Source organism: Emys orbicularis, chromosome 6 (assembly GCF_028017835.1).
Source record: "Emys orbicularis isolate rEmyOrb1 chromosome 6, rEmyOrb1.hap1, whole genome shotgun sequence".
NCBI lineage: Eukaryota > Metazoa > Chordata > Testudines > Emydidae > Emys > Emys orbicularis.
This window is the reverse complement of record NC_088688.1, coordinates 1,350,816-1,365,218: the sequence shown is the minus strand read 5'-3', so window position 1 is coordinate 1,365,218 and position 14,403 is coordinate 1,350,816. Positions and strand designations below refer to the sequence as shown.

Sequence of the window (14,403 nt, the reverse complement as noted above, 5' to 3'; positions counted from 1 at the left end):
CTTGTCCTGGGCCTTCCTTCCCCTCTGACAGGGGTCACAGGATCGGCAGTACTGTCGGACTGTAACAAAGGCCCCAGGCCAGTAAAAGCTCCGTAGCCGCCTCTGCTGGGTACGCCAGGTTCCCTGGTGCCCTGAGAGGGGAATGTCATGGGCCCGGTACAGCAGCTGGCGGCGATACTTCTGGGGGACCACCAGCTGCCTCCTGATCCCCCCTGACTCCATTTTCCCTGGGGGAGCCCATTCTCGGTACAGGAACCCCTTCTCCCACAGGAACCTTTTCCGGCCGCCTCTCCCCATGGTCTGTACCGCACCGAGGTCGGCCAGGTCCCTTATCTTCCGTAAGGAGGGATCTTTCTGCACCTCGGCCTGGAACTCAGCAGCTGGGACAGGGATGGCCACCTGCTCTCTCTCGCCGGCTGGGTCTGAAGCCGCAGCCTCCCTGAGCCGTGTCCCTGGGTGTTCCCTCCCCACCAGGTTAGGGTCCTGCGCCTCGGGCAAGGCCCCCCTCCCCAAGGTCAGGGCGCAGTGCCCCTCGCCGGCTCTGACTGTGGGTCACAACCAGTGCACTTTGGGGGTTGCTTGGCCAGTCCTCCAGGTCCCCCCCCATCAACACCTCAGTGGGCAAATACGGGTGTACCCCCACATCCTTGGGGCCCTCCTTGGCCCCCCACTTCACGTGTACCCTCGCCATGGGCACCTTGAATGGGGTTCTGCCCACCCCCGTCAGGGTCAGGTAGGTGTTGGGCACCACCCGATCTGGGGCCACCACCTCGAGCCGGGCCAGCGTCACCTCTGCGCCCATATCCCAGTATCCATTGACCTTCCTCCCATCCACCTCCAGGGGAACAAGGTACTCGCTCCGCAGGGACCACCCCGCGCCCACCGTATAAACCAAAAACCCTGAGTCTGGAGCATCCAGCCCCCCAGAGGAGCTGGCCTGGAGCTCTCCTCCCTCCTTAGCAGGTGGTACGCTGCCAGCCCCGCTTGCCTGGGAACGCTGCCTCTCGCCCGGCTGGGTCTCTACCCAGTCAACCCTCTGTGGGTTGGGTCCGCTCAGTCTATCCCTGAGCCTGAGGCACTGGGCCCTTATGTGGCCTCTTTGGCCACAGTGATAGCAGCCCATGTCCCGTGGGTCCCCTCGAGTGGGTCGGATGGCCCTGACGCCGGATGTTCCCCTTTGATGGGGGTTTTCCGTATTTTCCCGCTGGGAGGTCCCATGGTGACTCTCTCTCTGCGTTGTGGCGGGCCTGTTCCTTTGGGACTCCTCCCGGTTATCCCCTGCCCGACTGTTCACAAACTCGTCGGCCAGCTGGCCTGCGTGCTGCGGGTTCTCTGGCTTTTGGTCCATCAACCATCGCTTCAGGTCGGATGGGCACTGCTCATACAGGTGCTCCAGTACGAATAGGTCAAGCAGATCTTCTTTAGTTTGGGCCCCAGCCGTCCACTTGCGGGCATACCCCTGCGCCCGGTTGGCTAGTTGTAGGTATGTGACCTCACGGGTTTTACGCTGATTCCGGAACCTTTGCCGGTACATCTCAGGGGTCAGCCCAAACTCGTGGAGCAGGGCCTTTTTGAACAGTTCGTAGTCCCCTGTCTCCACCCCGTTCATTCGGCTGTACACCTCCCTGGCTGTGGGGTCCAGTGAGGGGATGAGAAACTGGAGCCTGTCTGCAGGGTCAACCTGGAGCAGCTCGCAGGTATTCTCAAAGGCCGTCAGGAAGGTATCCATGTCCTCCCCCTCCTTACGCTGGGCCAGGAAGCCCTTATCAAAGCTCCTTGCAGTCTTGGGTCCCCCCTCGCTCACCGCAGCTGGGGCCCCACTGCTCCTCAGCCTGGCCAGTTCCAGCTCATGCTGACGCTGTCTTTCCCGTTCTACCCGCTCTTCCCGCTCATGCTGACGTTGTTTCTCCTTCTCTTCCCGCTCCTGCTTCAGTTCTTGCTGCCTTAACTCGAGCTCTTTCAGTCTCGTTTCCCTGTCACATTCCAGTTGCATCCGCTCCCGGGACGGGGAGCTCCGCCAGGACGATCCCCTGCTGGCCGCCGGGGTCAGGGTGCCCTCGGTATTCGCTGGGCTTCCCCCAACCCCTCCCCGAGGCATAGGTAGGTAGGGTCTCGGGATGTCCTCGGCAGCAGTCTGACCCCTCCCAGCCATGTCAGGCCCCGGGGCCCACGCTGCATCCGCCGGGCGGCTTCCCTCAGGGACAGGGCTCGGTTCATCCAAGCGATCCCTCTCCTCCAGCTGGGCAATGAGCTGTTCTTTGGTGGACCTCCCAATGCGCAGCCCCCTCTGCCTGCACAGCTCCACCAGGTCGCTCTTAAGGCGTTTAGAATACATCCTCCTGCTGGCCACTCGCTGGCCTGTGCTCTCCGCTTTCCACCGTTCCAGGGGGACCCCTAGTGTGCCAGCCCTTCTTCAGGTCACCCCCTCTCTGCCAGGGTCGAGCTGCAGATTCCTCCGCCCCTGGGACCGCTCGCTGCAATCCCCAGGGGAACCCTGTTAGTGCAAAAGACCTCGCTGGTCACACACTCCCAGGGGTTAATTGCCCAACCCGTCTCCCTCAATCCCCCTTCGGTTTACTCCTCTCCAGTCACTTACTGCAGGAAGCACCATTCACGGGGTGCAGTACATCCCACTTCTGCCACCAGTTGTCACGGAGTGTGGGGGGAGACAAGGCCTTGCACACCCGGCTTCCTGCGATTCACCATGACTCTCAGCCAGCCAGTAAAGCAGAAGGTTTATTTAGATGACAGGAACACGGTCCAAGACAGGTCTTGCAGGTACAGACAACAGGACCCCCTTAGTTTGGTCCATCTAGGGGTCCCAGGGGCACCACAGCCCCATTGGGGGGTCAGAGCCCCATCTGGGCTCCCCTCCATTACCAGCCAGCTCCTGAAACTCTCCCTCTCCCCAGCGTCTCCTCCCCCAGCCTTTGTTCAGTGTCCCGGGCAAGGCGTCACCTGGCCTCTAACCCCTTCCTGGGTTCTCACGTTACATGCTCAGGTATCTTCCCTCAAGGCCAGTCTCCCATCCCCCAATGCAGACCGTCCCAGTCAAACCCCCCTGCCTTCCCAGCCAACACTCCCCACTCAGCATTCAAAGACCACATTAAGAACAGTCCCAGTTCGTCACAGCACCCGTCTCTGCCCAAGAGGTCTGTTCTCCCTCGCTCGGAGCCTGATGGGGGCCGTGTCAGAGGGGCCTGCGTGGGGGTCTGAGGCCCTGTGAGTGGCTCCATGCTCCTCGTGCGGGCTGTCCCCACGCACACCCCACCAGCCACTGGATTTCCTCTCTGTGGCCAGGCCAGCCTGCTGCAGGCACTGGGCCTGGGGCCTGGTCCCTGGCTGGCTACACTGGGCGCTCGCAGCTCCACTCAGAGCCCAGGCCCCAGCCCCTCCGAGCGGCAGGGGGAGGCAGCTTCAGCCGGGCCCCCACCAAAGGAGGCTCCAGCGAGCGTCAGCCGCAGCAGCTCTGTAGGGCTCCACGCCCCAGGGCTGTTACACAGGGGCTCTGCAGCCAGTGGGGACACAGGACACAGCCCTTATTATCATATACGACAATTCGCTACCATGGCCGCTTGTGTTTAGGTGTCTGCGGATGTAGCTCATGTACCTGTTATAGATGTCAGTTCATTGCCATGACACTCTGGTGGTTGGTTGTCCCTGTGGTCAGAATTTCCCTTTAAACCCTCTATTTTCAGCTCCCCAATACTTGGGTTTCCGTTGGGCTGTTCATAGGCCTCAAGCTGTACGCGAACTGCTGAAGCTAATGTCTTCCAGGAGACGGGCCTGCAGGCTCCTCGCGTTACCGCTGACTATAATAACAGTGTGACGTTATTAACATAAACTGTAACCGTATAGATCACTGTTGCAACCACTGCTATATATTTGCAGCAAATATCTGGTCTCCCATGTTTAAAAAGGATGAATTCAAACTGGAACAGGTACAGAGAAGGGCTACTAGGATGATCCGAGGAATGGAAAACCTGTCTTATGAAAGGAGACTCAAAGAGCTTGGCTTGTTTAGCCTAACCAAAAGAAGGCTGAGGGGATTGCTCTTTATAAATATATCAGAGGGATAAATACCAGGGAGGGAGAGGAATTATTTAAGCTCAGTACCAATGTGGACATAAATTTGTTAGTCTCTAAGGTGCCACAAGTACTCCTGTTATTAATGTGGACACAAGAACAAATGGATATAAACTGGCCATCAGGAAGTTTAGAGTTGAAATTAGACGAAGGTTTCTAACCATCAGAGGAGTGAAGTTCTGGAACAGCCTTCCGAGGGAAACAGTGGGGGCAAAAGACATATCTGGCTTCAAGACTAAGCTTGATAAGTTTATGGAGGGGATGGTATAATGATAGTATAATGGCAACTAATTCGTCTTTGACTACTAGCGGTAAATATGCCCAATGGTCTGTGATGGGATGTTAGATGGGGTGGGATCTGAGTTACTACAGAGAATTCTTTTCTGGGTGCTGGCTGGTGAGTCTTGCCCACATGTTCAGGGTTTCACTGATCGCCATATTTGGGGTCGGGAAGGAATTTTCCTCTAGGGCAGATTGGCAGAAGCCCTGGGGGGGTTTCGCCTTCTGTGACAAACTGGGACTGTTGTTAATGTGGTCTTTAAATGCTGAGTGGGGAGTGTTGGCCGGGAAAGGTTGCAGGGGAGTTCGGCTGGGACGGTCTGCAGTGGGGGATGGGAGACTGGCCTTGAGGGAAGATACCTGAGCATGTAATGTGAGAACCCAGGAGGGGGGTTGGGGCCAGGTGACACCTCTGCCTGGGAAACTGGACAAAGGCTGGGGGAGGAGCCGGGGGGAGGCTGGGTGAGAGACGCTGGAGGGAGTGAGAGTCAGGAGCTGGCTGGTGTAATGGAGAGGAGCCCAGATGGGGCTCTGACACCCCCCCCCCCAACGGGGCTGTGGAGTCCCTGGGGCCCCAAGATGGACCAAACTAAGAGGGTCCTATTGTCTGTACCTGCAAGACCTGTCTTGGACTGTGTTCCTGTCGTCTAAATAAACCTTCGGCTTTACTGGCTGGCTGAGAGTCATGGTGAATCGCAGGAAGCCGGGGGTGCAGGGCCTTGTGTCCCCCCACACTCCGTGACACCTTCCTCTGCGGCGTGGGGCACGGGTCGCTTGCTGGAGGATTCTCTGCACCTTGAAGTCTTTAAACCACTATTTGAGGACTTCAATGGCTCAGACACAGGTTTGATACAGGAGTGGGTGGGTGAGATTCTGTGGCCTGCGTTGTGCAGGTCAGACTAGATGATCATAATGGTCCCTTCTGACCTTAAAGTCTATGAGTCTAAGATTCTATCGAACAAACGTTGTCGTGTAAGGTGTCTAAGACAAGGTTATCATTTGCTGGTTATGATTATGCTATCTGTATGCATGTATCATTTTTGTTTTTAAAGTTATAAGTATTGGCTGTATACTGTCTGTATTTCAAACTTGTGTTATGCTTCTGGGTGACACCCTAGACAATTTGGCATCAGCTCTGCCTAGCCTGCTTGATGGCCCATTAAGGACCATCAGATATTGCCTATGGACAGAACTCAGGTTTTTCCATGCCATGTGCTGGATAGTTTGTGGTTGGAACAAAGAAAGCACAAGCCACATGGCAAGAGACTATGAAAGGCAGCTGCATCTTCTCCATCTTGTCTTCAATCCTGCTTCATACCGCTGGAGGAACTTTGCTGCAAACTGAAGCTCTGAACAAAGGACTGAAGGACCCATCCTAGCTGGGGATGTTCCAGAGACTTGATTTGAACCTGCAGTTTATTCCATCACTGCTATAAGCCTGAACCAAGAACTTTGCCATTTACTGTATGTAATTGATTCCATTTAGTCAATTTTAACTGTCATCTATATATTTTTCTTTTTATGAATAAACTTTTAGATTCTAAAGGATTGGCAACAGTGTGATTTGTGGGTAAGATCTGATTTGTATATTGACCTGGGTCTGGGGCTCGGTCCTATGGGATCAGATGAACCTTTTTTCTTTTACTGGGGTCTCGGTTTTCATAACCATTTGTCCCCGCAACGAGTGGCACTGGTGGTGATACTGGGAAACTGGAGTGAGCAGTTTTCTGTATTTAACCCATTATGCTACGACCAGGTGGAGGGGGGCTCTAACCGGTGGGGAAATAGCTGTTTGGCTGTGAATGAAGTGTCTGAATGTCTGTCTAACATCTCAGAAGCAAATCTGGAATTAGATCAAGCGCAGAAAGAACTCATTGGTCGGGAAAATGTTTCTCAGGAGTAGTGTAGCAGGGTAGTTGCCCTGCTCCTGAAAAACGCTGGGCTGATTGGGGAAGCAGCCCCAGCTGGCCCTATAAAAGGGCTGTGAGCCAGGAGCACAGTCAGTCTCTCTCTAGGTGTGGAGGGAGAGAAGGACCTGAACTGGAGCAGAGCTGGGCAGCTCCCCAGGCTGAGGCCTTGGTGAAGGCCCAAAGCAGGTATTGGGGCTGCAGAGGTGCCGCCCAGGGTTAGACAAAGGCAGCAGGTCCAAACCCCCCCCCCCCCCCGCCAGTGATGAGTGGCCGTGACAGACTGTGTCTGCCCCAGGGAGCGGGGACTAGATGGTGACTGGCAGTAGCTACTGAGGCAAGGTGGGTTTAGAGGGTTGGGGGTTCCCCTAGGAGGGGAGACCCAGAGTGTGGGGGCACTGCCAGGGGGCAGCACCCCAAGGTAAGGGGCACTGGGGTCCAGGATGGACAAGGGGGCCAGTGGCAGGTGAGACACCAGCCTGCAGAGGGTGCTGTGGGCTGGAAGAGCTAATTCCTGAGACAACCAGCAGGAGGTGCCGCACTGGTGAGTCATTACCTGGCTACAAGCAGATTAAAGTGGCTGGTCAGGTGGAAGCCCTAACTGAGGAAGGAAAGGGTAGATTTTGGATGGGTGATGGATTAGGGGCAAGTACAGCTTGTAAAAGTGAACCTGGACAGGGTAACTGTGATTTGCTGGAAGTAGCTCAGTGTAGTGAGAAGAGCAGCAGTTTATCCATTGGGAGTGGCCATGTGCCTCGTAAGGAAGGTTTGGAGGCGCCCAGGCAGCCTTGTGAGCTGATGGCTTTGTCTAGTCAGCAGTTTGGGAAGGCAAGGTTAGTGGAAGATGAGTGTCCCTATCCCTTACATGTTTCCTGTGCGGAGAATTGGGGACAGTGAAGGAAATGTGCCTGTGTCTGTCAGGGGTATTGACTTGGCCCTTGGGGGAGCTACCCCAGTCTCCAAGCAGTTGTCTGCGAACAGCCGTGTGCTGGGACATGGAAAATGAGGTCCCAAACTGTGTGTCTGCTAAAGGAGAAGGTTTATCCGGCTCTTCTTTGTCTGTGGAGCAGACAGAAGGTGCCTTTCAGCCTGTGATGGTTGAGGGTAGTGCAGTTGTCTCAGAGTTGGTTTTGGATTCAACTAAACCCCAGGAAGGGAATGGTCCTAAGTTTGTGTCTGCTGGGGAGAATGGCATTGTAACTAGGTTGCATCCAGTTAGTGTCCTAGCAAAATCCCAGGAATCAAATGATTCCTGGTACTGTTGCTTTGCCTGTTGCTAGTGTGTTTCTGGGAAAGGGTGTAGCAACTCTGCCTAATCAGGGTGATACCCTAGCCAGGGCCCAGGGAGAGCAGAATGGTGATCTGATTGTTACCCACTGACCGTTTGGAGACTTGCAACAAGGAGGAAATGATTCCTAAGCTTGCATGTGCTGAGCCTGGTAACCTGCATGCTGCCAGTGACTGTGAGGAAAGTTGCAGAGGGAAGGAGAGTACCTCTAACCTTTCATCTAGTGAGTCTAGGAGTTTGCCTAAAAGGGGATTGTGTAGGAATCTGCCTGATGGGCCAAAGGTGATCCTGGATGTAAGTAAGACCCAGAAAAAGTCTGTTGTTGCTCAGGGAAGTGTTCCTTTAGAGCAAGCCCTAGGTGAAGAGGGTAAGGGCAGAATTTCTGAAAGGGATGAATTGTTACTTAGAAAAGCTGCTGGGGAAAGGAATCCTCATGGAAATCTGTGCAAGCAGTTTGCTACAACTGAGGCATGTGAAAGTGATTCAATCAAGAAAGTTTCAGTTCCTAACAGCCAGAAATTTTCTGTGGTGAATGGATCCACTGACTTTCCTTTTGAAAGATCCAGTGTGGGTAGCTTTGAGACGGTCTCAAATGGAATGAAAATTGTTAAGAAAGTTGAACAGCCCTATGACCAAGTGGCTGTGCTTGCCCAGTTTGTTGGGAAGACAATGTTGTGGGGACAGAAATGTCTCCATGCAGATTCTGTGAGTGAACAGTCTGTGTCTCCGGTTCAGAGGGAAGGCTGGGTAGCTGACTCTGCAGAGCTGGGCAATTAATCTCTGGAGAATGCAGGGGAGGGCAGGTAAACTCATCTCTGGACACCTGGGATCTGACTTGTAGGCTCTCAGTGGAATTAACATCTGATTCCATGTAGCAGTTAAGAATCTGAAACTGGTGAACAGGCTCCTGTCTGTGTTGATGCAAATTACCTGGCTGACAGGGAGAAGAAAGACTTGCCAATAGCTGTTAGCACAGAGAGCCCGGCCAATCAGCCAGTGAATTCTGTTAAGCAAGAGAAATCAGGGTTTGATCCTTCAGGACAAGGAGGAAAGAGAACTTAATTTTACAAAAGAAAGCCACAGGGTAACCCTAAAATGCCAAAACCCCAATGGTATTGAGCCAAAGGTGTGGCATAGAAAACATGATTGTAGATGGACACTTGTAATGGATTTGTTGTTATTGCTAATGGTAATTTTTGTAACTGTGTTGCTCTTACCAAGAACTGTAAAAATGTACAATGTGCCTAAACTTTTGGAAAATCCCTTGAACATATTGAGAGTACTGCATAAAAACACACTTTATGTTAAAAAGCCTTGTTATACTGATGTTTCCCAGTTAATGCTTGTAAACAGTATTGGAACTTTTCACAGAAGAAAAGACATTCCAGACCTGATGTGCTGTATGAAAAGGGAAACTGAGGCACACCACCATATTGCTTTCATGGCTAAATGCCAAGATTCCTGTACTATGAACAATATTAACATCTACATTGTATTAATGTTAATTGAGTTCCAAACATTTTGCAGAGCTTGTATGGATAAAGTAGCTATGTTCTTTAGCTCTTGGCAAGATCACATGAGACATACAGGAATCCTGCTGCAAGAGCAGATCCAATCCACTATTGTTCTAACCAGGTTTTACCTTGAGTTTGTAAAGAGATTCAATCATGTTATTGAACATGACTCTGATAAACCATTTCTGTTATACAGATAATGTCCTGATACAGCTTTAGGGGGGAGGGATAGCTCAGTGGTTTGAGCATTGGCCTGCTAAACCCAGGGTTGTGAGTTCAATCCTTGAGAGGGCCACTTAAGGATCTGGGGTAAAATCAGTACTTGGTCCTGCTAGTGAAGGCAGGGGGGTGGACTTGATGACCTTTTGGGGTCCCTTCCAGTTCTAGGAGATAGGTATATCTCCATATATAAACCCAATACTAGCTGTAGTAAGACAGAACCCAGGATGGGGAGCTCTTGGGATGCAGTCAGTGATGTCTGTGTCATCCCTTCCTGCATCAATTTTGCATTGGGGTGTGACGTTAATGACAAACTCTAACCGTATAGATGATTGTTGCAACCACTGTTATATATTTGCATCAAATATTGTACAAAGGTTGTTGTGTGAGGTCTATGGGAAGGTTATGATTTGCTGGTTATGATTAATCATGGAGCAGGTCCTGAATGAATCAATTCTGAAGCACTTAGAGGAGAGGAAAGTGATCAGGAACAGTCAGCATGGATTCACCAAGGGCAAGTCATGCCTGACTAACCTAATTGCCTTCTATGAGGAGATAACTGGGTCTGTGGATGAGGGGAAAGCAGTGGATGTGTTATTCCTTGACATTAGTAAAGCCTTTGATACGATCTCCCACAATATTCTTGCCAGAAAGTTAAAGTAGTATGGGCTAGATGAATTGACTATATGGTGGATAGAAAGCTGGCTAGATCGTCGGGCTCAACAGGTACTGATCAATGACTCCTTGTCTAGTTGGCAGCCGGTATCAAGCAGCATGCCCCAAGGGTCGGTCCTGGGGCCGGTTTTGTTCAATATCTTCATTAATGATCTGGAGGATGGTGTGGACTGCACCCTCAGCAGATGACAGATGACACTAAACTGGGAGGAGTGGTAGATACGCTGGAGGGTAGGGATAGGATACAGAGGGACCGAGACAAATTAGAGGATTGGGCCAAAAGAAACCTGATGAGGTTCAACAGGGACAAGTGCAGAGTCCTGCACTTAAGAAGGAAGAATCCCATGCCCTGTTACAGACTAGGGACCGAATGGCTAGGCAGCAGTTCTGCAGAAAAGGACCTAGGGGTTACAGTGGACGAGATGCTGGATATGAGTCAACAGTGTGCCCTTGCCGCCAAGAAGGCTAACAGCATTTTGGGCAGTATAAGTAGGGGCATTGCCAGCAGATGGCGGGACGTGATTGTTCCCCTCTATTCGACATTGGTGAGGCCTCATCTGGAGTACTGTGTCCAGTTTTGGGCCCCACACTACAAGAAGGATGTGGAAAAATTGGAAGAGTACAGCAGAGGGCAACAAAAATGATTAGGGGGCTGGAGCACATGACTTATGAGGAGAGGCTGAGGGAACTGGGATTGTTTAGTCTGCAGAAGAGAAGAATGAGGGGGGATTTGATAGCTGCTTTCAACTACCTGAAGGGGGGTTCCAAAGAGGACGGATCTAGACTGTTCTCAGTGGTGGCAGATGACAGAACAAGGAGTAATGGTCTCAAGTCGCAGCGGGGGAGGTTTAGGTTGGATATTAGGAAAAACTTTTTCACTAGGGGGGTGGTGAAGCACTGGAATGGGTTCCCTAGGGAGGTGGTGGAATCTCCTTCCTTAGAGTTTTTAAGGTCAGGCTTGACGAAGCCCTGGCTGGGATGATTTAGTTGGGGATTCGTCCTGTTTTGAGCAGGGGGTTGTAGATGATCTCTTGAGGTCCCTTCCAACCCTGATATTCTATGATTATGCTATCTTTAGGCATGTATCATTTTTGTATTTAAAGTTATGAATATTGGCTCTGTACTATCTGTATTTCAAACTTGTGCTGTGCTTCTGGGTGACACCGCAGACAAACTGGTGTTAGCTCTGCCTAGCCTGCTTGATGGCCCATTAAGGACCATCAGCTAATGCAATTGACCCATTGAGAGAAGGCAGATTCACCTTGTGACAGGCCTATGGACAGGCCTATGGACAGAACTCTGAGGTTTTTCCAGGCCATGTGCTGGGCAGCTTGTAGTTGGAACAAAGGAAGCACAAGCCACATGGCAAGAGACTATAAAAGGCAGCTGCATCTCCTCCATCTTGTCTTCAATCCTGCTTCTGACCTCTGGAGGGACTTGACTACAAAGTGAAGCTCTGAACAAAGGACTGAATGACCCATCCCAGCTGGGGATGTTCCAGAGACTTGATTTGAACCTGCAGTTTATTCTATCGCTGCTGCAAGCCTGAACCAAGAACTTTGCCATTACTGTATGGAATTGATCCCATTTAACCAATTCTAACTCTCATCTCTATCTTTTTCCTTTTATGAATAAACTGCTCCAGTGGGGGGTGGGGAGTGGGACAGGCTGTGCAAACCTGTGCCTGGGGCCAGACCCCTAGTCGGCCATGGTGGTTCAGCGCTTTCCTGGCAGGGATCAGTTCACATAGGCACTGCTGCAGGATGTGATGGGGAGCGGCTCTCCTCCCCAGAACCCCCGGGGCCCAAGCTCTGCAGAGCTCGGCTGACGGCTTGGGGGTCAGGCTAAGCGGGGGGGCCCCCTCAGGGCACAGCCACCTGGGTAAGGTCCCCTCAGGGGGGGGGGGGGTGAGCCAGCACAGCAGGGGGGTCCTAGAGTTAGAGCCCAGGTCATGGGCTCGCACCCAGTCCCCTGGACTGAGCCCAGAGACGGGTCTGACTAACACATGCTCCAGACGGTCGCCAGGCTGGGGCTGAAGCCACCAGGAGACGGCGAACCCCCCACAGCCCCTGGCTGGCTGTGCCAAGGGTCAACGACCCTCAGCCTTAAACGTGGGATGGTTCCGAACTGGCATTTGTCTGGCTTCAGCTTCCAGCCCTGGGCTCTTGGCCTGCCTGTCCCGGCTAGACCGAGGAGCCCTTCAGCGCCGGGACTCTGGCGGGGCCGGTGTCAGACCCTGAGAACATCACCTGGCCAGCTGCTGCCGGACGGGGTCTTGCTCATTCCCCGGCGTTTCCTCCAGCCCTCCAGTCATTGCTGTGACGCTTCCCGGCCCCCAGCATCCTCTATCATAGAATATCAGGGTTGGAAGGGACCTCAGGAGGTATCTAGTCCAACCCCCTGCTCAAAGCAGGACCAATCCCCAACTAAATCATCCCAGCCAGGGCTTTGCCAAGCCGGGCCTTAAAAACCTCTAAGGAAGGAGATTCCACCACCTCCCTAGGGAACCCATTCCAGTGCTTCACCACCCTCCTAGTGAAATAGTGTTTCCTAATATCCAACCTAAACCTCCCCAACTGCAACTTGAGACCATTACTCCTTGTTCTGTCATCTGCCACCACTGAGAACAGCCGAGCTCCATTCTCTTTGGAACCCCCCTTCAGGTAGTTGAAGGCTGCTATCAAATCCCCCTCATTCTTCTCTTCTGCAGACTAAACAATCCCAGTTCCCTCAGCCTCTCCTCGTAAGTCATGTGCCCCAGCCCCCTAAGCATTTTTGTTGCCCTCCGCTAGACTCTTCCCATTTTTCCACATCCTTCTTGTAGTGTGGGGCCCAAAACTGGACTTCAGATGTGGCCTCACCAATGCCGAATAGAGGGGAATAATCACGTCCCTCGATCTGCTGGCAATGCTCCTATTAATGCAGCCCAATATGCTGTTAGCCTTCTTGGCAACAAGGGCACACTGCTGACTCATATCCAGCTTCTCGTCCACTGTAATCCCTAGGTCCTTCTCTGCACAACTGCTGCTTAGCCACTCGGTCCCTAGTCTGTAGCAGCGCATGGGATTCTTCCATCCTAAGTGCAGGACTCTGTACTTGTCCTTGTTGAATCTCATCAGGTTTCTTTTGGCCCAATCCTCCAATTTGTCTAGGTCCCTCTGTATCCTATCCCTACCCTCCAGCGTATCTACCACTCCTCCCAGTTTAGTGTCATCTGCAAACTTGCTGAGAGTGCAGTCCACGCCATCCTCCAGATCCTTAATGAAGATATTGAACAAAACCAGCCCCAGGACCAACCCTTGGGGCACTCTGCTTGAAACCGGCTGCCAACTAGACATGGAGCCGTTGAACACTACCCATTGAGCCCGACAATCTAGCTAGCTTTCTATCGAACGCAGTCCCCAGAGCTGGGCGCAAGATCCCGGGTCGGCCTCACCGACGCCATGTACAGAGGTTACCCCCTCCCACCTGCTCCCCTGTTTGTGCACCCCAGGGTCGCGTTAGCCCCTTGTGCCTCAGCATCACGCTGGGCACTCGTCTTCCGTCCATCCACTGTGACCCCCAACACCCCTCCCGAGTCGCTGCTCCCTGGACACAGCCCCGCTCTGCCCGCCGGTTGCGGTCCTGCTCCCCAAGGGGAGGGCTCTGCCGCTGTTTGCCTGGCCCCAGCTTACCAAGCGATCCCGCTCGCTCTGTGTGCCAGGCCTGGGGACGGGGCAGGGTCCCCGCAAAGGGAGCGGGAGGCCCTGGGTACCTGCCCGGCTTGCTCCCCCCAGGACCTCTGGGCTGGGGGTGGGGGGAACAGCCACACACTGACCTTTGCTCTGCTCCGCTCCTTGCCCCCGCTTCACCTCCCCAGTCTGGGCCAGCTGGATGTTCTCGTAGGTGAGCTCCGCATCGTCCTCGTCTGCGAGCGCTGCAGGGAGGGGCAGACAGGAGGGGGCGCTGGTTAGTCTACAGGCCTGGCTCAGGGCAGGGGTTGGCACCACGCAGGGGGCACGTCAACTCTTACCTGCCTCCTGAGACCTGGAGCACGTGCTGTTCCCCCGAGGGGCCTTCACGAACCTCAGGTCGGCATAAACGACGCTCTGGGCCATCTGGGAGCCGGCTGTGCCCGCAGGGCTCACTGGGGAGGGGCTGGCAGTGCCTCTGTGACGCTGGCTGGAGAGGGGGCCAGCTGTGCCCAGTCGGCGCTGGCTGGGGAGGGGCCGGCTGTGCCCAGTCGGCGCTGGCTGTGAAGGGGCCGGCTGTGCCCAGTCGGCGCTGGCTGTGGAGGGACCGGCTGTGCCCAGTCGGCGCTGGCTGTGGAGGGACCGGCTGTGCCCAGTCGGCGCTGGCAGAGGCGCTAGCTCACTCACTCTGTGGCAGAAGAAAAGTGATCTCTCAGATCGCAGGAAGCAGAAGTTTGCATAGGGCTCTGAGCAGCTGGGGCCGG

General features: G+C 53.6%; 1 protein-coding gene across 1 annotated transcript in view; it reads right to left on the bottom strand.

The window, feature by feature from the left end:
• LOC135879988 (B-cell differentiation antigen CD72-like) overlaps positions 1-14,065 on the bottom strand; it is a 37,318-nt gene extending 23,253 nt beyond the window's left edge. Inside the window, exons 1-2 of the mRNA XM_065406046.1 lie at positions 13,981-14,065; positions 13,786-13,884 (exon numbers count right to left, since the gene is read on the bottom strand). Coding sequence (XP_065262118.1) covers positions 13,786-13,884; positions 13,981-14,065 — 184 coding nt within the window. The remainder of the gene's footprint in view (positions 1-13,785; positions 13,885-13,980) is intronic.
• Between the last annotated feature and the right edge of the window lie 338 nt (positions 14,066-14,403).